The 24179-nt window shown below is 39.9% G+C and overlaps 1 protein-coding gene and 1 long non-coding RNA gene across 2 annotated transcripts; one reads left to right on the top strand and one right to left on the bottom strand.

Moving 5' to 3' along the window:
• Window positions 1-4795: 4795 nt before the first annotated feature.
• LOC145446139 (uncharacterized) lies at window positions 4796-11829 on the bottom strand. The gene is made up of 2 exons (XR_013917215.1): window positions 11632-11829; window positions 4796-5424 (listed from the first exon to the last, which is right to left on the bottom strand). It is a non-coding gene; the product is annotated as an uncharacterized LOC145446139 (long non-coding RNA).
• LOC145446137 (adhesion G-protein coupled receptor G6-like) lies at window positions 5769-23870 on the top strand. Its single transcript, XM_080324361.1, has 13 exons — window positions 5769-5885; window positions 10150-10438; window positions 10700-10848; window positions 11465-11634; window positions 13035-13478; window positions 14959-15150; window positions 16342-16451; window positions 18179-18450; window positions 21516-21697; window positions 21758-21931; window positions 22167-22292; window positions 23392-23470; window positions 23642-23870. Exons 1-13 carry the CDS (start codon window positions 5831-5833, stop codon window positions 23737-23739), a joined length of 2340 nt encoding a protein of 779 aa, XP_080180487.1. The 5' UTR covers window positions 5769-5830; the 3' UTR covers window positions 23740-23870.
• The last annotated feature ends 309 nt before the right edge of the window (window positions 23871-24179 follow it).

Here is a 24179-nt window from a genome sequence, read left to right on the forward strand (position 1 = left end):
GCAGTCGATCCGATACATAACCTTTGCTATTGCTGCCCTTTCACTGGTATAAGTTAATTATTACTCCACGTCGATAGACCTACGGCCTAAGACAAATAAAGAAACGCAGCGATGCCCAGATTGATATCAGTATTTTCTGGTACAATCGGTACCAATAACTTATATGAGGTTGGCCACTATTAAAGATCACCAATACAATTATTGTTGCTATCAAACAGTATAATTTACAAACGTGAATATGAAACCGGCTTTGATTTTGGAAATTATGTGTAGAGTGTGACTTATACCTTACGGCGTCACTGGATTGGTTTTGTGTGGCGTGGACATATGATTTTATAGTATAAAGTGCCGGCAAAAAAATCTTTACATTCAGTCGGCAAAAAGAACTTTACATCTAAAATATGAATAAGTTCGTAACTTATTGTTATGTTCATAAGCATCGAGTCACCGGAACGGTTTCAGTATGTCATAAGCTACCATGCGGCTGCACTTCACCGCAAGGCCATGGCTGCGCGTTGCTAAGTTGCTACGGCTGGTTCACAGCTCTCCAAATAGTAGGGTCGCTGAAATAGCGCAAAATTGTTCATTTCATCACAATTTCGACTGCTTTCAAAATTCAAAAAATTTGAATTGTTCGAAAGAATGTGCAGACGGAAGAAAATCATCACGCCTAGAGAATATATGTTCTGTCATTACTATAGCCAGAGATATTACGGTATTATCAAGGGAGGCCCGGCTGCACAGTGACATCGTAACTCAATATGCTCGAGTCGATTACGAATTGTCCTGGTTGAAACCTTCTGGGAGAAGCTTAGCATGAGTGTATTTTAATGCAAGCGCGGTTATTGATGGATAAGACATTGTACAATTATGCATTTATTAGTGAGTTACCGAAGTTACTTCACACTTCAAAAGCTTTTCTATTTTTGGCGAAGTCTTTTTAAGTTCATCAGAGCCCGACTTCCTATTCGGAATCATCCCGTGTGGCAATATGGCTGCAGACTGTCTGGATTGGTTAATTGTCTCTCTTGAGACCCAAATATATCTGATTACAGTAATCAAAAACCTCCATTCTGCTATAAAGTCGATACATGATCTTCCATTTGCACCTTCTTCCGGCCCATTCTAGTTTTTGTATGGATTTTGAAAGCCATCTAAATTCCGTGAAAATGAACAATTTTGTGCGATTCCAGCGACACTACTATGCGTGCCTACTGCTGGTTTACAGCATTCTGAATAGTAAGCTTACAGAATGCTGTAAATTTTCAGAATGCTGTAAACCAGCAGTAGGCACGCATAGCAATGTTCTATTTTTGCCGACACCGTATATATTATATATAAATAGCTGTTTCGTGGTACAGAGCCTGAAGATAGCTTTCAATACAACATCCATCCACTATGCAATGGGTGTTGTATTGAAAGCTATATAATATATATTAGGGATAGGGTTATATACACAGACGATAATAGATGATCCTGACACTAGCAAAACGAATAACTAATATAGGTACTGTACACATGTAAATATCTTCAAATCATAATAGCTCTAGCCAGTATAATTGTGTCATTTGCATCTCGAGCAGAAACCATAGGCCAGCTCCAACCACACGTATCTGATAAAGTGGCATCAGACAACAGAACGACGTACAATTCAAGCTACTTTATCTTCCAAGTACACGATAAGGAAGTACGAACCGGTCGGCTTACGTTGTCAGCAGGGCATGGTATGGTATGGTATGGTATGGAACGAGAATTTTCCATACTCCATACTTGCCTTACTCTCTCCATACCATACTTGCCATTTTCCATACCATACCAAACATTGTTCCATACCATACTTGATACATATTCCATACTTTCAAATACTTCGATATCATAAGTATAGTACCTTTTATAGCACCTATATTATTGATATTCCGGATGTCATTATTGCTTAAACTAGCTATGATGCGAATCTAATTCCTGGTAATAGTTTTACAGAGTCTGTTTTGGTGAGGTTTAGTTCACGATGGTGAGGTGCCGTGTACGTCTACTCTACAGCTTCCACGAGAAAAATGAAATAGTCAGCTGACTGTCTAGGACAGTGGTTCTTAACCTTTTTTCCTCCAGCGCCCCCTTTCAAAAATTATCGTGCTCCAGCGCCCCCCAACTTCATAATGTAAGGAATGTAATAAAGACAATGAGTAAGAGGGAGGGCACCTCGTCAAACCCCTAAAAACGATTGCCTTGTGCACCCATAGCGTGATAAACCGAACTTCTGAGGGCTTCGCCCCCACGAACCCCATATCGTGATTTCGATGGTCAGCAAAGTTTGTGTGGCCTGGTCGCCCTAGGTACCAAAATTTTCTATAATGCATGAATGATTAGGTGGTAATTGCATATATAAGTCGCTATAAACTTTTTATCCTCTCAGCCCACGTAATCAGATTTACCAGTAGCACTGAGTGAGCTGTTGTATAGGAAAATAAAGGGCACGTAATTATTAATTAAACATATTCGGGCGTGCCCGCAGGTACAATTATTCGTTACCAGGGCCGTAAGAGCACTTCGTCAGCCCCCCAACCAAACAAAAAACGTTGGTCCTGGGCCCCCATCGGGCGATAACCCAAGCTTCCGGGGGACTTCACTCCCAGACCCCGATTAGGCTGTCCTCTATTTGCTGATAGCCTATTAGGTATCTACATTAGGTGTCCATTTACTGAGACAGATATTCTCGCCTAGTCGCGCGAAGCACGAAAAGTTTCACTAATTAATGATTGAATTGGTCAATATCATCGGGAATTGCATGTAAATTGAGATTAATTTTTATCCTCTCTCTGCTCACGTAAGCACATTTACCGGTAGAGCTGAGTGGGGTGCAATGTTCCCTCTAAGCTGCGCTCGTGCGCAGTGCTGACACGGTCTCTGCGCACAGAAAATCTAAGTTGAGCACAACAACTCCGAAGTTATTACCTTTTTTTAGTCGTTACGCGCTGTTGTCCAGGGGTCACTGCAGTGAGTTGTTGAGTGTGCGCAGACTTATCAAAACTTAAAGCGAGCATTGTGAGGTTTCTTGAAAACTGTAGGGCTCGTTACTAATAATTAGACATATTCGGGCGGGCGAACCCGTTGGTATGACTTCGTTGCATGATGTTATTTCGTGACACCCTGTCTGCAATATCAAAAAATATAGAATCGCCCAACAGGAATATCCCTGTCGCCCAATCGTACTAAACTAAAAGACGCACACGATTTCAGATTGGTATTTCTTCACTGACATAAATTTTTTCCCTGCCAGATGGAATTCGTCTTCTGGGGTTCAGATTGCCAAGACAGGAACATTTGGTGTCAGTCATTTAGGCGCCCATGGACAATTAAACCTATATGTATTTTGAAGGCAATATGTAACGAAGTTTTCGGTGTTAATTTGCTCTGAATACTCATTAAGGATATGTCCTATCACCACATCATCTACTGCGAAGCCATTTTTCTCCAGCGCCCCCCATATCGCCCCCTGAGCGTTTCCGCCCCCCTTCAAAATCGCCAGCGCCCCCTGGGGGGCGCTGGGGGCAAGGTTAAGAACCACTGGTCTAGGACCTTCCATAAAATGGAGTGGCAGCATACGACCCGCGGGCCGGATGCGGCCCCCAACAAGATTTTGTCCGGCCCGCGGACAATTTCCCGTCTTACATGATAATGTGGCCCGCGGCCCCAGTCTGCCGAGATTCCCCACTACTTGCCTAAACGTCAACTTTTAGTGACTGTATGTTATTATATAGGTGTGCGGCTGTGCACACTGCGCAGCGTGCGAGAGTGGAGCTTACGCTTAAGTTCGTCGAAGCTAGAAGGCTTGCATTATCGGCATTTACGATGCACTCAACCCTAATGAATTGATATCTTGGTAAATTTTGGGTGCCGGGCTTATCAAACGTTTGAAATCATAATTGAGGATTGCACCGTGAGTTAGTTGATCAGAGAGAAACAGACATCGCGGCGCCTGTACGACAATGCTGTTCTCAAATCCATATTGTATTGTCATGATCAGCGAGAAATGGCTTTGAAGTGACATTGCAGTCGATAAAATACATTCATTAAATACCATTTATTCCTTGAATATATGGGCGAATAATTTATCCATTCAGCAATCCGGCCCGCCAAGTTCCTAATTTTCCTATATCCGGTCCGCCAACTGAAGAAGTTACCCACCCTTGCTCCACAAGAATATCATCGCATTTCCGGTACATTGGCATGAGGCACATGCAAGTTTGAAGTAACTACTCGCACAATAATGTGTAATATAGGCACGCCCATAAAATATCCCAGTTCCAGGTGATCAATACTGCAGCGATCTGCGTGATTATTAGTACAGTATTTGGTTGGGGTTAGCGTGGCGAGAATTTCAAACTATATCTACCTCGCTCCCTGATATATAATCCTAATGCGAGAGCGTTTGAAATATGACCAATAATATATCTCGGTATGTAAATAGTGTAAACGTGCGAACAATGTTTCAGAAGAAATGTAATTATCAATCCCATTGAGCAATTAGTACGTTGCATCATGATAGCTTGTAAGCTGTCGTCACTCAAAGAATGAGGTAGTTAGAGTAGCCCACATTACCGATTAATTGCGTCACGTGATAGACTATATGCTCGGAGACGTCGTGTCTATACTCAGTAGATTCTACTGAGTAGAATATCGGATCAACATTACTGTTGTCATTAGTATCATCATCACAAAATCATGTCATTCCAAGTGCTCCTAAAACCGTTGTACTAGCGTGTATTTGTCCCTACACAGCGTTCAATAGTTCACGTTCACCCATAACGAAAGCGATCGTATTCCGTGAACAGCGAACAACGTAAGCTTCATGAAGCTTGCACATGCACAGGTCACGATAAAATGTATGAAATACCAAAGTATGGAAGTATGGAAATGTCGTTCCATACCATAGATTAATATCTTCCATTCCATACCATACTTGCATTGTTACATATTCCATACCAAAATATCGCTCCATACCATACCATACCATACTGCCATACCATACCATACCATGCCCTGGTTGTCAGTAAGAAACCTACCATATATGGACCGCACACGGGGGTTCCTACCAAGCGGTCAAAATGTAGTTATGCAATTTGTGCCACCGATGTACGCATGTATCGATTCAATAGTTCACCATGCGTATAATGGCCAATATTGGGAACACCGAGGAATAAGTAATAAATGCCACAGTAAATAAGCTTTCTGCGTATCTTTACAGGATCCACGGTCCATGCACAGGAAACTCCGAATTGTAGCTGCAGCAGGTTTTGTCGCCAATGCGATTCCATTCCATCCGTAGGTAATATATGATGAATCCGTAGCTATAGTTACGTGTTTCTTCCCTTTGGAATGAGTGGAGAGACATAGCTCGGACCGGACGCGCATCATAAGAGGCAACTAGAATACGAAAATATGAATATTTAAGAATCTGCTCAATATACGTGTCCTTGGGTTCCAAGGAATGACTTAAATTCCTAGTGTCTTAATGCATGCTGGGCTGAGGCAGCATAAAGTAAGATCGCATCTGACAGTCGTTGAGCTTTTGCTTGTATTTCTTTATTCTCATAACAGATGTCGTGCGGAAAGTCATATTTCCTATTCGTCTCATTCTCCCAACGGCGACCGCAATATTTATGTCTGAATGCGTCACTTCAACAGCGGATTACTCTTGCATACTGAAGCAAAAGATGTCCTAGATGGAGCGTTGAAATCAGTTACATCACGATTTAACGTTTTAAAAATTGCAGCATTTTAGCCTGAATTTAAGATATATGCCTACTTGTTGTGTTGCTTAACTGTGAAAATGAAGATATTGTTTTGGATGTCTATTCTTGGGTACTTTATATGCGGGCGAAAAGGTAAGCGGAAGCATGTCGCATCATCACTTCAACAGTGACTACAGTGCAGCTGCAGACATAGATGTGATCGTTCGATCATTATTCGAATCACGTAACTAATTATCACTTGATCGCGGTCGCAGCGTGTCAGTCGGTCAGTCAGTCTGGTGCCGTTGAAATGTATCATCTGTTCGGGTTCAGAAATATGATCTCCTTCATCACCTCACCTCATATATTCAAAACATGTAGTCCACTTACTCTTAACTGGGAGGGGATGCAAGTTAATTTCTAGGGGGAGGAGAGCCCGCGCGTCCAGTGTTTTCCAAATTAGATTAGAATAGCAATTTTAGCTGCACAGTTTTGTTGCAATTAGATTAGAACTAGAACTAGACTTACTAAATTTGTGAAAACATGGAGAATGAATGAAGTTCAATTCATCATCATCATCATCATCATCATTATCATTTTATTAATATTCGTATCAAATCATACACCACACGATTGCGATACAATGAAAAGATAGGACGGTGCCGAAACGACTTGGAGTAGTCTTTTGATCAGAGACCCACCTAGGCCTACAGCATGTAAATTAGAGGCATGCACACTAGGGTTGTTAAAAAAAAACTTTTTTTTTTCCAAATCTCCCTCGCCTAGTGACTAAATCTTCAGGTTGTCCAAGAAAACGATTCACACCAAATTTGACTCAATTCCAACCAGTAAAGGCCGTGTAATCTTGAATTGAAATTTTTAATTTAATAATAAAAATTAAAAAATTAAAATTCTCAAATTTTTCTGTCAACCCCATGAAATTGTTGAGCTGTCTTCAAAGACGATGCAAAACAAATTTGAGTCAATTCCGACTTGTAGAAGCGGAGTTATTCGAGTTTTTCGTTGATAATTTTCGGATTATCCTTGATCCGGAGATTATCAACGAAAAACTCAAATAGTTTCGCTTCTACAATTCGGAATTGACTCAAATTTGTTTTGCATCGTCTTTGAAGACAGCTCAACAATTTCATGGGGTTGACAGAAAAATTTGAGAATTTTAATTTTTTAATTTTTATTAATAAATTAAAAATTTCAATTCAAGATTGCACGGCCTTTACTGGCTGGAATTGAGTCAAATTCGGTGTGCATCGTTTTCTTGGACAACCTGACGATTTAGTCATTAGGCGAGTGAGATTTGGAAAAAAAAGTTTTTTTTGAACAACCCTAATGCACACTGGTTAAAAGAAAGGATGACGTAAAGGTAAATGACAAAAATGAATTTTGCATGTGCCGTATAGGCGAGGTCGATTTGGCATACTGTGGTTCGGTAATCCTGAGGGTAGACTATAGTATTGATTCAGTAGAAATTGCTTGTGTTTTGATTTGAATGTGGACGTGGACATGCTCGGATAGCCGGCGAGATGCTGTTGTGCGTTTTCTTGTATTCCATCCTGATCATATCGTATAGTTGTTCTTCGTGGACGCGCGTGTGTAGTAGTGGCGCGCTTTTGATTCCGAGGTGCAATAGTCGTTGAAATTTGTGGGACTGTGACCGCAATGGAATTGATGCATAAACATTGGCAATCTCTAACTTCCTCAAGAGTTCTTATAAAATTAAGTCATAGCTCATTCTTATGAGCACGAGAATAGCAAATGTCATTACGCCAAGCTTGGCTCGTTTCGCTCCGTAAAGTTTTCATGTAGTATTTTCAGTATAACCAAAAATTAGATTAGAAGCAAAATTAGAGCATAGAAACATATCGCAAAATAGATTGGAATTAGACTACCGGCAGTAAACGATATAGTTAGTCTGATTAGACAACTAGAATTATTTAATTGTACAAGTGGGTAGGGCTGGGCAAAATCAAGTACCTGAGTGATTCAATTCTGAATCACGTAATATGCTTCGAGACGAGTCGAGTAATCGAGTATCACTCATTATGATGTCATAAAAGAATGTAATATGTCAAAGTTCAAATATGTACCTTTTATGCGACCACGAAGAATATAATGCCTGTTATCCATCACATTAAAGATACTTTGGTATTTTTTCTACCATGCCGATTTCATTGCACTTGGTGACAATGTTGAGGGATTATCATGACTTCGGAAATGTGCTATTTTCAGTAACGTTCGTAGCTTTGTACTATATGTTTCGTGTACTTGTAATACGATACGGCTAATCAAGATTTCATCGAAACTACAATTCTCGTTTCAGTGGCGAAGAGCGTATAATTTCAGTACTCCAAAAAATCGTCTTTTACCACTCGACTCGAATCATTAAAATTAATACTCGATTCAGATTCGAGTACTCGAATCATTGTGCCCAGCCCTACAAGTGGGTTCACGTGCTCTGATACCACACATCAGACTTACGAATATTACATCATGTCATAACTCTGAGAAGGCTTCCTAATCATTCATTCAAATTTGATATCATATTAGTGAGACTAGTTCTCAACCGCTGATGTAAGACTATGAAGAGTCGATCAAGATTTACCCGCTGTGCTTGAGAATCGCCCAGGATCAGATTTAAAGTATAGGGTTAAGAAATTGGCACGCTGACTTTTCGGTTCGGTTTATTAGCAAATTTTATCAGTTCAATACACCACAAAATTGCTGCGATGCAATGAATTTTCAATGACCGTTCATCTATACTAGCCAGAGGCTTGTTGAGGGTTTTGAAGTCGTTCTTAACCTTTTTTCCTGCAGCGCGCCTTTACAGAAATTGTCATGGTCTGGAGCCCCCTCATCATATTTTATGGACTGTATTAAAAACAATGGTTAGGCGGTTGATGTCCGGTCGGTATTTTCGGGTTGGGACTCTACTATTGGAATTATTTCGCGCCTGAATCGTGCCTGATGATTACTCGACTAATCAACTGTCTGGTAATTGTATGTGCATTTGGCCATACGCGAAAGTTGATTTTATTGTTTTTCTGCCTTGTGCGACTAGTAAATCAACTAAAAATGTGGTAGGGTACTGAATATAGTTCGCGGGAACACATGGATTACTCTACCCTGTTCTTAACGTTAAGATGAATGTACTTCAAACAAAGCAACCCTTATAGGCCCTACCGCAGGTCTACATGTGTGAGGTTGTGGTACACAACAACAGTAACCTGTAACATCCCTTTGCTACGATGGACAAATATCCTGACGATTTAATTTTAGAGATGTCAAATACAAGTATATTTAGGTATTCATTTTGGTCAAAAATCTTCAAAGTGTCTCTTATGTACAATGGGCTCGTACTCTCAAAAGAAGTACACTGACTCTCTCTCCGATTTTGACTCACTGCGCGCTGCAAGATGCTATAACTGGTTCGAAACATTTTGTTGAAAATAACCATATCTAGCGTGGCACCCATACAGTTTCGTGCAATTAAGTATACATTAATCATACAAAAGCACTGCATTCATGGAAACATGCTGCAAACATCGTTGGTATATGCAGGACCGTAACTGCCGCACCCCAACCCCCCCCCCCAATTGGGGGGGCCCGAGCTCGAAGGGGGCTCAAAATTATTTCGTGAATTAGCATAAATTTTTTGAAAATTTATGCAACTTTTTCAAAAATTTTTCGCGCTGGGCGCGATTTCAAGTTGCCAGATGTCTTGATTATTTGGTATACTCTTCCTCCAAGAAAAACACGCAAAATTTAAAAAAATGGACATATCGGCGTTGGCCATTACCGCACCAAGACCTATCACGATTTAGGACTTATTACATGCGACTCCAAGAAGTGTGCCAGAACGATCGGCAGCGCGAAAACCTTGGCCGAAAAGGACTGCCCTTACACTGACCGAAAACTTCGTAATATATACAAAATACATGTGGGTTTAATTGTCCATAGGCGCCTAAATGACAGATTTAGATTTAGAAATTTAGAAAATAGCTTATAGCTCCATATTTATCATATAATTAAAATATAAAGGGTTGAGGGTATCATGGTCGGATACACTGAATAGAGCTTTGAACTACGTGCGATTGGTTTATAGATCAGAATTTGAAATCTTGTTAATTCTATTGCTTGTTACTGCGCGAGAATCGTCACTATATGTTCTTCTTTTGTTTTTTAACATTATTAATATGACGGACGCGCAACCGTAGACTGTGATGATCATGCAATCAGCATCGTAAAGAGGCATGCGAGGTTCGGCGACTAATAAATCTCGAAATCTGAATCTAAAAATAAACAATGTAAATTTATTTCCTATAAAATGGCATATACCATTACAAAATGTTATTCTCGAATAATGTCCTCATAATGATAATGTCTATTCACGTTATCACAGCAACACAATGGACGGAATGGAGAGCTGAATACGCTAACGAAACCGACTACATATACCGATGGTCCAACAGGATGGTAGTTTGGTCTAAGGCGGTCGATGAATGCAGCAAGATGGGTTGGCGATTGGCCAAAATATTGAATGTGAAGGAAGATACTTTCATCAGAAATCGGTTGAGAAGAGTCAAAGGTGCAACATCCTGGATAGGTTTGAAGTTGAAACAGGGTTCAACTATCGACTATCAAACAGGGACTTGGTCTGATGGATCACCCTTCGTCTATAATAGCACTGGGTAAGCGAGAAAATACTGTCAAATCGTATCTTTCCAGTTCAAAGTTGTGATGATCTTGAAACACATCATTGCGTTAGAAATTATTTCATAATGAAAAAGCAATATAGTCCTGCTTTGAATCTGGCATTTTAACAAAATTCCGTGATCAAACATTCATGCATGCTTCCAAAAAATATTTCAAGTCGCCTTTAATTCGCAATGTGTTGCTCGTCTTATCGTATCTTCAGAGCATTGCTTAAAACACAGAGCAAATCATTACAGCTCAGCGGACTACGCGAAGTGGAGTGTTGGGGAGCCTAGATCAGCCGAGAGGATGGATACCTGCGTGGATTTGTACGATTATCAAGGCGGATATATGTGGGATGACTACGGATGCGCTTACAACAGAACTGTTCTCTGCCAAGTCGGTGGTGAGATGGCATGAAGACACTGCACTTACCCTAGATTTGTTTGATATTGTTGTTTTTGTTTTTGGTATTCATGGTGTTTATCGACTACAATAGTGATTTATACACCAAGACGATATTCTTTATTATGACTCCGTATCTGCTGACATGTAGTATACGGCCCACTTCAACGCTTTTTTATGACCCCGATTTTACATATTATATTCGCTTTCGAGCTCAAAATTCATGACTTTGTTGTACATGAACATCGTACAATGAGCACCGAATAAGCATGCTGCTGCTGCCGTGATCATTCAGGCATAGCCGATTATAGCCAACCAAGAGCCGTGGTTTCGTGATTACTAGTCTTTTCGCTGTTCTATGGTCGGTGGCACGCCCACTCTTCGGCAGCTACTTTCACTATGCACACCAATGTACCACACATGATAAACGGGTGTGAATATGCAGCCATCTCAGTCTTACACCACAATATATATCAAACAAAACATGATTTGAAAGGTATACACGTAGGATTTATAACTGCGATATAACTCTGAGTTAGGTCCTGTTTTCATGTCTAGGGTTTGAATATATACTCGTTTATCTATGAGTGTATGTGTAGCCAATGCCCGTATTTTAGTTGACGAGCTCCGTAACGAGCTGATAAATGTGCACAAGATGAGCAGCAGTGCTGAAGATGTCGACAAGGTAACCGACGTCACTAATGAAATCCTGCAATCCACGGAAATCTCTGAGCAGGAAGCTACCGAAAATCTTGAAGCAATTGACACGATAATGTCTACTTACCAGGTAAGCGACTACCGACAATGTAATATTCATTTTTCAAATCTGTTCGAGGTGATAAACTCCAGTACTCCTATCGACTGACAATATCAACTCAACTGAAAACTGCTGTTGGGGTTTCAGCTTTGAAACGGGTAGCATTCTGCATTCTGCAACTTACAAGCACACCGAAACCGGTTACATAGTTCGAGCATAATCATCGACGAGTGAGACTTATCGAGTCCCGAGTATGCTGATGCATAATCCTAATGATAAACAACATTTCAATGACCGCGTATGACATTCTTACTTAGATCACATTACTTTGCTAATACGGAAAATGTCCTAATTGCAAAATGCTCAACAACATCCTTAACAATGGTTACCGGACTTTTCGTATGCTGATCGATTGCCATTTGTCTGTCTTTTCATTTTCATTCACATCTGCACAAACCATGCAGATTTATTTAAGATACAAAATGTTAAAATGTAACGCAAGGCACGCCCCTGTGGTTAGTCGCACGTAGTCTGCATTAAATCGTCGAATTCCATAATTACATGCACGCATTATGGACGAGTAATGCTACTAGTAATGTATTTGCGGTAACAATCCTGGACAGCAAGAATGTTGAAACTTAAAACCAGGTGCGGAAATTCATTCTCGAAGCCTTTGAGGGGGTTGAGAAGTACCGCCCAGCGGTTACACATTCCCGTCGGATATTAGGATGAGGTGGATATCAGATTGCCAGACCAGCAGACTTGGTCATTTCGGTATCCTGCTATCTGCTCATTACACCGCATTGCATATTGTGTGTCTTTAGGCGGATAAAATAGTATAGGCCTACTATCGCTGATCGATTGATGTATCGATTGGTTAGGGTGGACTTGGAAAACTAGATAATTCCAGTTGTATAATTAGAACGAAATCCCTGTAATTTCAATCTAATTTGTAAAATGTTTTAATGCTGCAATTTCAATTTTAATCAAATTTCTGCTTTTCCTGAAAATGCTACAGAAAAACTGAATTGTGCGAAACAAGCTAAGTTTGCTTTACAAGTGTACACTGTGCAGGCATTTGTCATTCTCATGCTTATGGGAACCAACTCTGATTTGATAGAAACTGAACTTGGTTCAATCTCCAAGCTTTCAAGATCTCAGTTATTCTAATTCTAACATAATATGAAAAATATATAGTTCGAATTCGAACTCTATTCTATTTAAAAAAAAAACGGTGCAGCGATATTTCTAATTCTAGCCTAATTTGGAAAAATGTTATGTAGCTTATAATTCTAATCTAATTTGGAAAGGTTTAAACCTTAAAGGTTCCCTGATCCCCACTTCTCGGTTAGGGACATGGGGGCCGAATATATTGATGCTCTGCATGTGTCGTATATTTTGCGTCTGCTACAGAGACTTGTGTCATTTAGGGTGATGATTATCATTCGTCAGCGCCGTTGCTGGACATCACGATCAACTCGACCAGCCCTGGAGAATCATTAGAATTCGGATCTATTGACGGCCCAGACGCATTGAGCCTCGTGTTGAACACGGATTTAATCAACGAGGCTTTCGATATCGCCGGAAATAACAGAACCGTTTTGAGAATTGGATCCATCCTGTACAGAAGCCTAACGTTCTTTAAAGTGAACGCATCGCGATACGTAGAGACCCGATCCACGACAGACAACGTGACGTATATGACTCACGCGATCGTACCGAATCCATATATGACATTCGGTGAAAATGCCGTATTCCGATTGCCTGTAAAACAAGCTATCGGGCGCAGTATTTCCAGCGCGATAGGCAATGTCTCCGTGAAGAATCTGAGAAACTGGTTGCAAGTGAAATCCCGGAACGTATGCGACGAGACAGTAAGTAAAAATGTGGGGTTGTAGACTGATGCGTTCTATTCTAAAAGAACTGTGACATCTTATCGAATAAGTTTCCCACAGCAATTTCCTATCGATTCCTACAGCAATAAAAATCCCTGGCCTGCCAGAATATAGGGTCACATATATTGTACCAGTACATTTATCAGATATTCGTTACGCAAAGGTACGTTGTCAATATCGTTTAAATTTAACATTGCGATCCACAACATATCTCACAACCCAGCATTTGATACCGTTAACAAAAAACTACGAAACATCCATGAATTTGTGTGTAATCTGGATTTTGTTCGCATTAATTTTCCTATGGCCTATTTGATGCCTACTTACACAACCTGAGTGAGTGAGTGAGATACGAGTATTCGAAACTTATATTAAATTATAACGTCATAACAGTATCTATGATTTGAAAAGTGAAAATATGTACCATTCTCGCGACACACAAATTTCAATAATGCCAGTTATAGATAACTTGTTTGACGATATCTATTACATTCCACAACGCTGTATATAGGTTGATCACAACTCCACAGAAATGCCATTTACAATAACCTGCATAATAGCGTGTGATGTGATGCGACAACTGGAGGTGTCAGGGCTTTCATCGAAGAAAATACGACTCGACTCGGCTCGAATCATAACATTTAATACTCGAATGAGATTTGAGTTCACGGTGAATGATTGCAAGTAGCTTAACATTGGCGGGCCGCTGTTAAAGCTATTTTTGCGCTAGACGCAATGTAATTTAATGAATATCGATGAACAGAACATACGTAGGCTATACACAATGGGTATCTACCTCAGGTTGGTTACTACGAGGGTAGCTTTAAAACGGAAATCAATTTAAAACAAACATGTTCACAACAAGGCCCTTGTTTAAAACATGTTTGTTATTGTTTTCTATATAATATTCAACTGTGACGCCATGGTGGATTTACATTGACAATTGAAAATCGGCCAATTACAATTGAAAATATAGGGTAGATACGGCCCCTTTAAAGAAATAGGCTTCCAACCCCTGTCATATACGGACTAAAATATCTTTAAACCAGGACTGTACATCGTAATGCTTCATTTTTACGGTCGGCGGTCATCATCATCAGAACACTCATTCCGTACCAATGATCTCCGTACTATAACTGTTGAGCCGACTATATTTTGAGGGTTTCAACCATCCCATATCGCATACGTCGGCTATATCGGGTGGAAATTTTCCGCAGGCTCATACAAAATGGTTTTTGGAAAGTATTCACACAATTATGGTATAATTATACAACTTAAAACACACAATTTTTTTAAAGGTATTTGTTTCAAACACTGTTACTGCTGTCTTGATGTTGGTTAATATGCGGCAATGTCGTGAAATAGCATACCCGTTCGTACTTTCTTTTGGTATGCTAAATGCTCATTGCTTATGCTCATCGATGAAACAAATGAAAGCAATACTCAAATTGTTTGGCAGGGCGCCGGGGCGGCTTTCTCAGACTACTCAGAAGATTATCGACTGAAATGCGTGTTTTGGAATACCAGCGAAAATGACTGGTCCGATGACGGTTGCATGACAGAATTATCGTCGCCTCGAATGTCAAACGCGTCTCGGTGTTATGATGTTACATGTAAATGCAACCATATGACTCACTTCACTATCGTTTTTGTAAGTATACAGAAATTCAAAATGTGCTGCTAGTATTGCAATAAACGATGGGCATATTTGAGGAGAGCTATATGGTGGTTCGATTATATATAATTATTGTACAGATGTAGTGTAATATCGCCGATTGCGCGCAGAAACACTGTCCTATTATAAGTTTTTCTCGTAAGAATGCGATGGTGTCAAAGCCGATACGAGATCATTTATCAACGAGAAGAAATACAGTTTCAATAGTATATTGCACTGTGAAGGCCTTGAAACCTCGATTGGCCGTATCGCAGCATACCAAACATGCAGTGCAAAGTAACGCACATAAGTGGAAATGACATATCGAAGTCGTGATTAACGCACGGCATAGTCACAAAGTGCAATAGAATATAGACATGATGGAAATATATCAAATTATCTATAACAGGATATCGAACATGCACTATATTTTTGTGGTCGCATAAAATATACCTATCGGAAGTTTCCGCATCATTTATGCTGTTATGACGTCATCATGATAGCACTACGCATGGTGTTTCAGAGTAGGTCGAGAATGATATGGTTTACTTTTTGACATTGCATACCGGTTGCAAAGGCGTTGCCAGGCGAATGTGCGAAGTTTTTTTAAACAATGCCGTGAAGCCAAATGACATCTCTTAAAGGTGTTTTACCTCTCAAAGCCCTCTATATAGCCTTGTGCCACAAATTGGTGGCTATTCGAGCCATGATTGCATATCTTCAGTTTCCAGTATTGCAAAAAGTATTTAGCTCAGTGATAATAATTAATATGAAGATGAACAGCTTTGTTACTATCGATAAAAGTTAGCATCTGATCTATATAGAGTCATGGCGAGTGGCGACAGCTCCATTAGACACGTACGTCGTAAAGCTACACTGTAACTACCAATTCAAGGCTAATTGCATTCGATAACAAATATACATTCATCTGATCTTGCATTACATCATTTATTCAGCCCGATATTATCGATTAATAGTCGAAGCTGTGGAATTGTTTTCCGACTCCTATTTTTGAAATCAGACGTTGGTAGAATGAAAACACACTTTGGTTCGTCAATAATCGTTGTATTGATGCATAAGAACGTTTCGCAACCCGTAGACGATCATTGTTTGCCCCCTTACAAAGGTCATGACGCAAAGAAAAAACGAATCCACAAAAGTTGATTGGTTACGATGTTTTGTTTCAAGGATTCGTCATACGTATACGCGCCAAAGTACCTCAATTACATCACAATTACCGGAAGTCTGATAAGCGGCACCTTTCTGCTTTTTACCTGCATTACGATTTTATCTTTGAAGTGAGTTCACATTACTTTCAATGTATATAGTTTTATTTATTTTCGTCTCCTGATTGGGATGGTTTGACAGAGGAATCATACTAGTACGATACGTTGATTTCAACAACCTTCTCGATTCATTTCCCGGCAATCCGTAAATAAGTCGGCAATACTTCGAAGCGATCTTGTTACTACTCAGCTTTACCGAACGGAAATTAGCAAGTTCCTATTGTACCTATTCATGTTCGGCATGTTCAACTGCAATGTCGATCCTGCGGACGCCATTCATCACATAAATTAGATCCCACAAATCACATTTCAGTTGTTAAGAAGTTCTGAATACAAGTAATCGTTACAATATGCCAATGTGGCCATTGAGCTCATTATTTGCAAAAATGTCAATATCGTATGTATATGGCTATGGCTAACTATTCAATGCGCATAGCCACCATATGGTGGCTATACGGTGTCTTCAGAAAATCCTAGAAGTTGGCCGTTCTACAAGTAGGCAGATACTGAGCAAATAGAGAATATAGGTCTAGTCTGGTGTAAATGACCATTGTAGTCGAAAAACACCATGAATACCACAAACAAATCAAACCAAACTTGGATATTGCTTTATAGACTGCATTCATTGCAGTATAGTTTTACCATCACATTGGGGTTATGATTGTTGATATACAATGTTCTGTCCTCTACTAGTTGCTGACGATTACCCCTGACGAGTGTCAGCCGAAAATATTCGGGTTCATTTCAATATGAATATGCTATCGAACTAACTCATCACAGTTACACAGACACATTGGCAAGCATTCGTGGCTCCCGCGCTATAGTGCACCGTCACAGATTCCCTGGTGTTCCGTGAATTTATTTGGAATTAATTTTGGAGAAGATTTGTATAGTATTTTCTGGAATTTTGTTTTGCGCTGTGAAAAAGCAAGGTGTCGTAAATAAAAAAATCCCTCCACAAATCAGGAATACTTTTTCTGGATTTCATCTTTCACTGCAAATTACAAACGTAATATTTACTGCTCACAACTTTAGATGGGAAGTTGATTCATTGAGGATCAGTGAAATAATCACCCTTTTTCCAGAATAATAACAACAGCTTATGCATTTACGACACGCCCAGGCTGTTAAGACGCTGTTTCCATAAAATGGAATCATTTTGGCTGTCTTCTTTCTAAAGGTACACCATAATCGGGGCAAACGCAATCAAAATATATTTTCATTTGCATCGTCAACTTGGTTTTCTGTTTTGAGTGGAATTAAAAGCTGTAGACGGCGAGCGAAACTTCTTTGAATTGACGACAAAATGCGAGTAAGCGTACCAACAATGCAATATCGTTTCAATCGTATATGTTCAGCTGTTCGTATCGACATCAAACACATCGTGTTAACACGTTAAACTGATTATTATAGCACCTTTTCTTCTCTTGTAAGTGTGACGCAAGGATTGTATCATTTTCTGGTGTGCAACAAGCTGAATAAGTTTGGGAACCGCTGAAACAGAGATTTCAATGAAAATCAACTTGTCGATGTATGTGAAGCAGCAATGTAATGATGTAACTAAAAATAGACGAAGTCAGCTATATCGGCGGTCTTTGAGTGAATACACTTTACTGCAATGAACGTAGTTTTAAAAAACGCAATATTCAAGTTTGGTATTGTCAGTCACCTATGCACCTGAATATATCGGCTCAAATCTTGTACCGCTTTTGATTTATATACATTCATCATATTTTCAGGCATATGAGAACCGATATCAACAAATGCATAATATTCAACATATCCTTGAATCTTTTGCTATTCCAAATCATGTTCCTCGTCGGCATCGACCGACATGCAATGCCGAAGACTTGGTGTTACGCAACATCGTACCTGCTGCACACGTTCACTCTGACTTCGTGGTTTTGGATGCTGGTGGAGTCGGTATATCTCATGCTGGCGTTATGTTTGCGAGAACATGCGTCGTCCAGGGTGAAGAAAATCATGGTCGCCTGCGGAGTCTTTGCGTATGGTAAGAATTTGTAATTCTACACTTGTTTGAAAAATGAGAACAGTCTTGTACAAACTACTGGATTATACAAAATACGCAAGTAGAATTAGAAATACAGCTACTCACTTTTCAAAACCCGCTATTAGAACTAGAACTAACGAACTTCGTAAATATACGCAACCAACTAATCAAAACACTACCAACTATAGATTTGATTCCGAAGCTACTCAATAACTTTTATTTTGTCGTAATCGGATCGACTTTCCAATGAGAATCCGGGGATATCTAGAACTTCTAGATATCCCTGTGAGAATCAGTACGAGTTTAAAACGTGAACGAGTTAACCCTCCTAAACCCACCACTGGCTGAGTCGCTGTAAGTAGTGATGACTCTGAGCTAGCAACGGCTGCTAGAACATCACATAACAGAATGCCGGTATCTCGATTCATGCCAAACGGAGACAGTTGTTTTTTAGTTGTTCGGCAACTAATGCAACTATGACCATAACTGGGACGACTCACTTTTAATAATCGACAACGAAAACTATATCTAGAACCCTAAAAAAAACAATATAGTTCGTTGACCGTCAACTAACTAGGTTGGTAGCAGTGTTGGGATCAAGTCACTACCTTCGAGTCACGAGTCATCTCGAGTCATTGCACATTTTGACTCGAGTCAAGTCAAATCAATCGATTTTCGAAGGTGACTCGAGTCAAGTCAAGTCACTAGTTTTTTGGAGGTGACTCGAGTCAAGTCGAGTCAAGTCAAGTCAAGTCAAGTCAAGTCACGAGTCAAGTCACAATTCAAGTCAAATTGAATTTTCGAAGTATGAGTGATCAACAGATCATTCAAAGGCATTACATTTTGCTACCTGTGCTAAAGGCAGATTAATTGGCCATTTATCTTCAATCAAATAACGAATATAATATTAAATATACATGCAAAAATGCGTTGTATAGCTCACGCCCACGTATAAGTGCTAATAAAATACGTCAGTAACTGTATAGCTACATCAGGGGTGTCAAACATACGGCCGGCCAAATGATTTCATCCGGCCCGCGAAGCAATTCTGAGTATAGATTGAAAAATGCGTGTATTTTAACCAGCACATTTCTCAAATTTGTGGTAAGAAATACTTTTAATAAATATTCCTTCAAGATAGCAAATGTCGAGTATGTTCATAGGCCACATCCACCCGATAGCGGAGTTGTGATATATAGTCATCGTCAGAAGCAAATCGCTGACACTGACACGAAAAAGTGCATATATTTTGGTAAGAGTTGGTAATATTTTGGAATCATTTGACTGGTGCGGCCTGCGAGTGATCTGAATATTCGAATCCGGCCCGCGACGTCAGTTGAGTTAGACGACTCTGAGCTATATGCTACATTCTGTTAACAACCAAAATATAGGACCAAATACGAAGCCTCGAGAAGTTGAAGAAATTGATATCGTACAATCCACTAACTATCAGCACATCCGTGAGAATATAAACGCATAAGCCATATTCGTTCGATTAAAATGATACAAGAGGGTTGGTACAGGTGAGCGCTGTGCAATGTAAGGACAGAGCCGTCTAACAAACAGCGATACGTTGCTATTAGATTAATCTACTACTTCTATTACGACAACGCAAGCTCTGATCATTTCGTTTGCGGTCAGTTTATTTGTGATGTAACAATGGAGGATAAGTGACACCGGCGTATCGTGAATAGGGCTGGGCAAAATCGAGTACCTGAGTGATTCGATTCTGAATCACGCATTATGCTTCGAGTCGAGTCGAGTATTCGAGTATCACTAATTATGACGTCATAACAGAATGTAATATGTCAAAGTTAAAATATGTACCTTTTATGCCACCACAAAGGATAAAATGCCTGTTATCCGTCACATTAAGGATACTTTGGTATCTTTTCGACCATACCGATTTCATTGCACTTCTTGACAATGTTGTGGGATGATCACGACTTCGAAAATATGCTATTCCAGTAACGTTCGTAACTTTGTACTATGTCTCGTATGCTGCGACACGGCCAATCAAGGTTTCAAGGCTTCCTCAGTGAAAAATAGTATAAAAACTATAATTCTCGTTGGTACTTTAACTTTCAGCTGCGAGAAGCGTATAATTTCAGTACTCGAAAAAATCGTCTTTTACTACTCGACTCGAATCATGGAAATTTATACTCGATTCAGATTCGAGTACTCGAATCTATGTGCCCAGCCCTAATCGTGAATAATCCGAACGTGCACAAGATACAGTCATTTAATCGACACCGTTTACTTGATGACTTGAAATTGACTCGAAAATTTTGCTCCGAGTCACGAGTCAATCCACACTTTTGAAGAGCCGAGTCAAGTCAAGTCAAGTCATTTTTGCAAAGTGACTCGAGTCAAGTCAAGTCACACGTAAAAGTTGACTCGAGTCATCCCAACACTGGTTGGTAGTTTGTACAATTTGAATGAGAGAGCGCATAAACATGCAGACGATAAATCAATGCACTCTTAAAATAGCCACGACACGAATCTCTTCGTAATATTAGTTCGTCATGTGAATATGATTTATCTGTAGCCTACCTCCCGATTTTCTGCTATGCTATTGAGCAAACTATCAGCCAAGTGGATTCACGTTCGTGTTTATACAAAGGGCTGACTATATGGGCGTTCGTATGGCACCCGAACCGCGTCTTACACGCGTCTATTAGTGCGGAGCATGGACCGGAGCTGGATTGGATATCCGGCCGGATTTTTTCAATTTTGGCCTGACCGGATCGGAGCTGGATCAGTACTTTTTTGATAAGGCCATAATATTTATGGATAAACATGACGTTTTTAACTAAATAACTACCAACCAACCACACGCAAGTAACCACCAAGCCAGTGCAAAAACAAACGAGCAATATTTATAAATTCACGGAACCACCGTACCGTGTTGGGCCGGATTTGCGGCCGGACTTTTTCATTGTCGGCCGGAGCCGGATCAGTACTTTTTACTGATACGGTCGGAGCCGGACCGGAGAATTGAACAACCGGATCGGAGCCGGACCAGAGAATTTGTAAATGAAATTCGTGTGTTTTGAATTTTACAGGTATCCCCGTTACCATTTCTTCATTGACTTTCTCATTCTCAACATCGTACCTAAGTCCAAAGTACTGCTGGCTATGTTTCACTACAGTGTTACAAACCGTCGTGGCACCGATCGCGTGTATTCTCGCCGTAAACTTATTCGTCGGAACTTTCGCAATGTACACTATGATCTGCGCGTCAAAGGTGTGTCGGATGTGTATTATGGTGAAACGTTTTGTAAAATGATCGTTATTCTATGTGTAGGTGACGAACATGGTGTGTAACATGACTAAGGTGAAACGCACTATCAGAAGAATCGTATATTTATCATTTCTGCTCGGATTGCCTTGGACATTCGGTCTTTTTATGTTACTCGCGCAAGACCCGAAAACAAAAGAGATTTTCGCTCTCATTTTCACAGCATTTTTGACGCTTCAAGTAAGTCGGAATTCGTAATCACTATGCAACTGGATACACTCGCACAACGTTATAATCAATATAATGCAGGGAAGTAATGACTCGAGTGGGACTCGTGTCGTAATTGTTCGTTGACTCGAATTGACTCGAGTAATTTTCTAAAAGATGGACAATGACTCGGAACCTTGTGACTTGGTTACAACCCGGCTATAATGTAGTGCATTCCGTGTTGGCAACGTCTCCATTATAACTTTAGGGATTGGTCATCTTCATAGCGTTCTGCGCGACGGATGATATTTTCAAAAACAAATTGGCTTCAATCACCGATAGCTGCGCCAAGCACATTTACCCATCGACATTCAAAGGAACATCGGATTTCTCGGTAAGCCGCGATTAACCGAACGCTATATTCCAGAATTAATACTTATTTAAGTCACTGGGCACCCCTAATGACGTTTGCGACCAAGAATGGGGCACTAGCTATAAAGTGGGTGGTTGGGAGGAGCGCTCAGAACAAAAGGGGCGCTATGCACTATAAAAATCACTGCGGGGAATCAAATAATTATTATCTACATTTGTGCACTAAGAATAGATATATGAAAACGTGGTCATCATCAAATTTTTATTAAAATTTTCATCATGTCAAAACACCACAAGATTGCGATATAATGAAAAAGATATGAGGGTGCCGAAACGACTTGGACCTGTCTCTTATTCCCACACCCACCTTGGCCTATAGAGCACTTAAATAAGAGGTTAGAACCTAAAGGAAAACATGAAAAGAAGTGACGAAAATACATGCAGCTTATGTCGGTAGGCGAGGTCGATATGTAAGATTGTTGTTTAGTAATCGATATGTCAGATTGTTGTCTAGTAATCTTGAAGACGTAGTTCGCTGTTGTGAAATGCAAATTCAATCTGAAACCGTCACCAGCGCTCTTCATAGATGTTCATTAGCATGCAATATGGAGTTTTCCAACCAATCAATCATGACGAACAGAATTATTAGCCAGCGAGGCTAATTGCACAAACGTTTATAAACACCTGTACATCGGGTATGATGAATTGTTAAGACCTCAATGCACAAGAATGAAACGCCATGATATTTGAAGGGAAATTAACTTATAGGATTTTATTACTTGATAGTGTCTGTCCGGACATTTCTACAGAGTTGTGACTTTGAAATAACGTGTATTGTTAACTTCCTATGAATTATATTAACCTAAAAAGGCCGTAAACGACAACGGTATTCGTGTGAGCAATAAACAAACAACCTCTTGTCGATGTTAGGGGCAGGGGGCGTTTGGTACCTGGATTATTTATGAAGCGGCATTGTACAATATAGGTTTGGAATTGCAAGCACTGATTTAAATACTCACTTCAACGCGGACAATATAGGCTACGTAATATCATTGCATGAACATGATCAATTGAAATCTTTTAATAATATTGCAATAATAGATATTTACAAATTTTAACAGAACACAAGCGATACGCAAAACAGAACGACTGAAACTGATCGTACGGTGACCAGCATGTTCAAAAGAAAATCAATGCGAAGTAAGCGAACGAATTGATTGGACAAACGGGTCTATTACATAATTTCCAATTTGCAATCCCTAAAATAAAGTGTGGCATACAAAAAAATGCGTGCTTGAGTTTTCCGCTTATTTTCATATGCTTCACAGATGCTGCAACAGGAATGATTCGATAATTACACCTGTTTCACAGATTTCGACGACTCTACGCCGATCGTTGACTGCAAATCTGAATCTTTCAACGGAACGGAACTGACGAAAAAGCCGACGGCAACTGACAATAAATCATGAGAAATCGATCACAGCTTGAACGGGCGGCGCGTAAATTCAGCAAAGCTCACGCTGTGCAAGAACAATGCATACCTGAATAATGATTCTTGTTTGTTGTCATTTTTATAAAAATACATTTCACGAGACTGCGATTAGTTACATTTCGAGGAAAAACGTGGACGAGAATTGCCTCCATTATGTCTGTAGTGAAATGTAGATCTGCAATAATCGTTGAATAATCCTATCCTTACCAAATGAGCCCACTAGTATATACAGGTTACCCGCAATATATGCAATCAACATTATTATTGGCCAAATTCATTCATTACCTATGAAAGAATTTCGTGCTTGGCGCGGCTAGGTCATCACTGCACAGAGTGCACACATCAGTGCACAGTGCACAGTCCACACTGAGTTTTCATGCCATGATTGTTATCGATTTTGATGCGTAGTAATAAAAG

Source organism: Botryllus schlosseri, chromosome 9 (assembly GCF_051294905.1).
Source record: "Botryllus schlosseri isolate E-star chromosome 9, Bs_hap1, whole genome shotgun sequence".
Classification (NCBI taxonomy): Eukaryota; Metazoa; Chordata; class Ascidiacea; order Stolidobranchia; family Styelidae; genus Botryllus; species Botryllus schlosseri.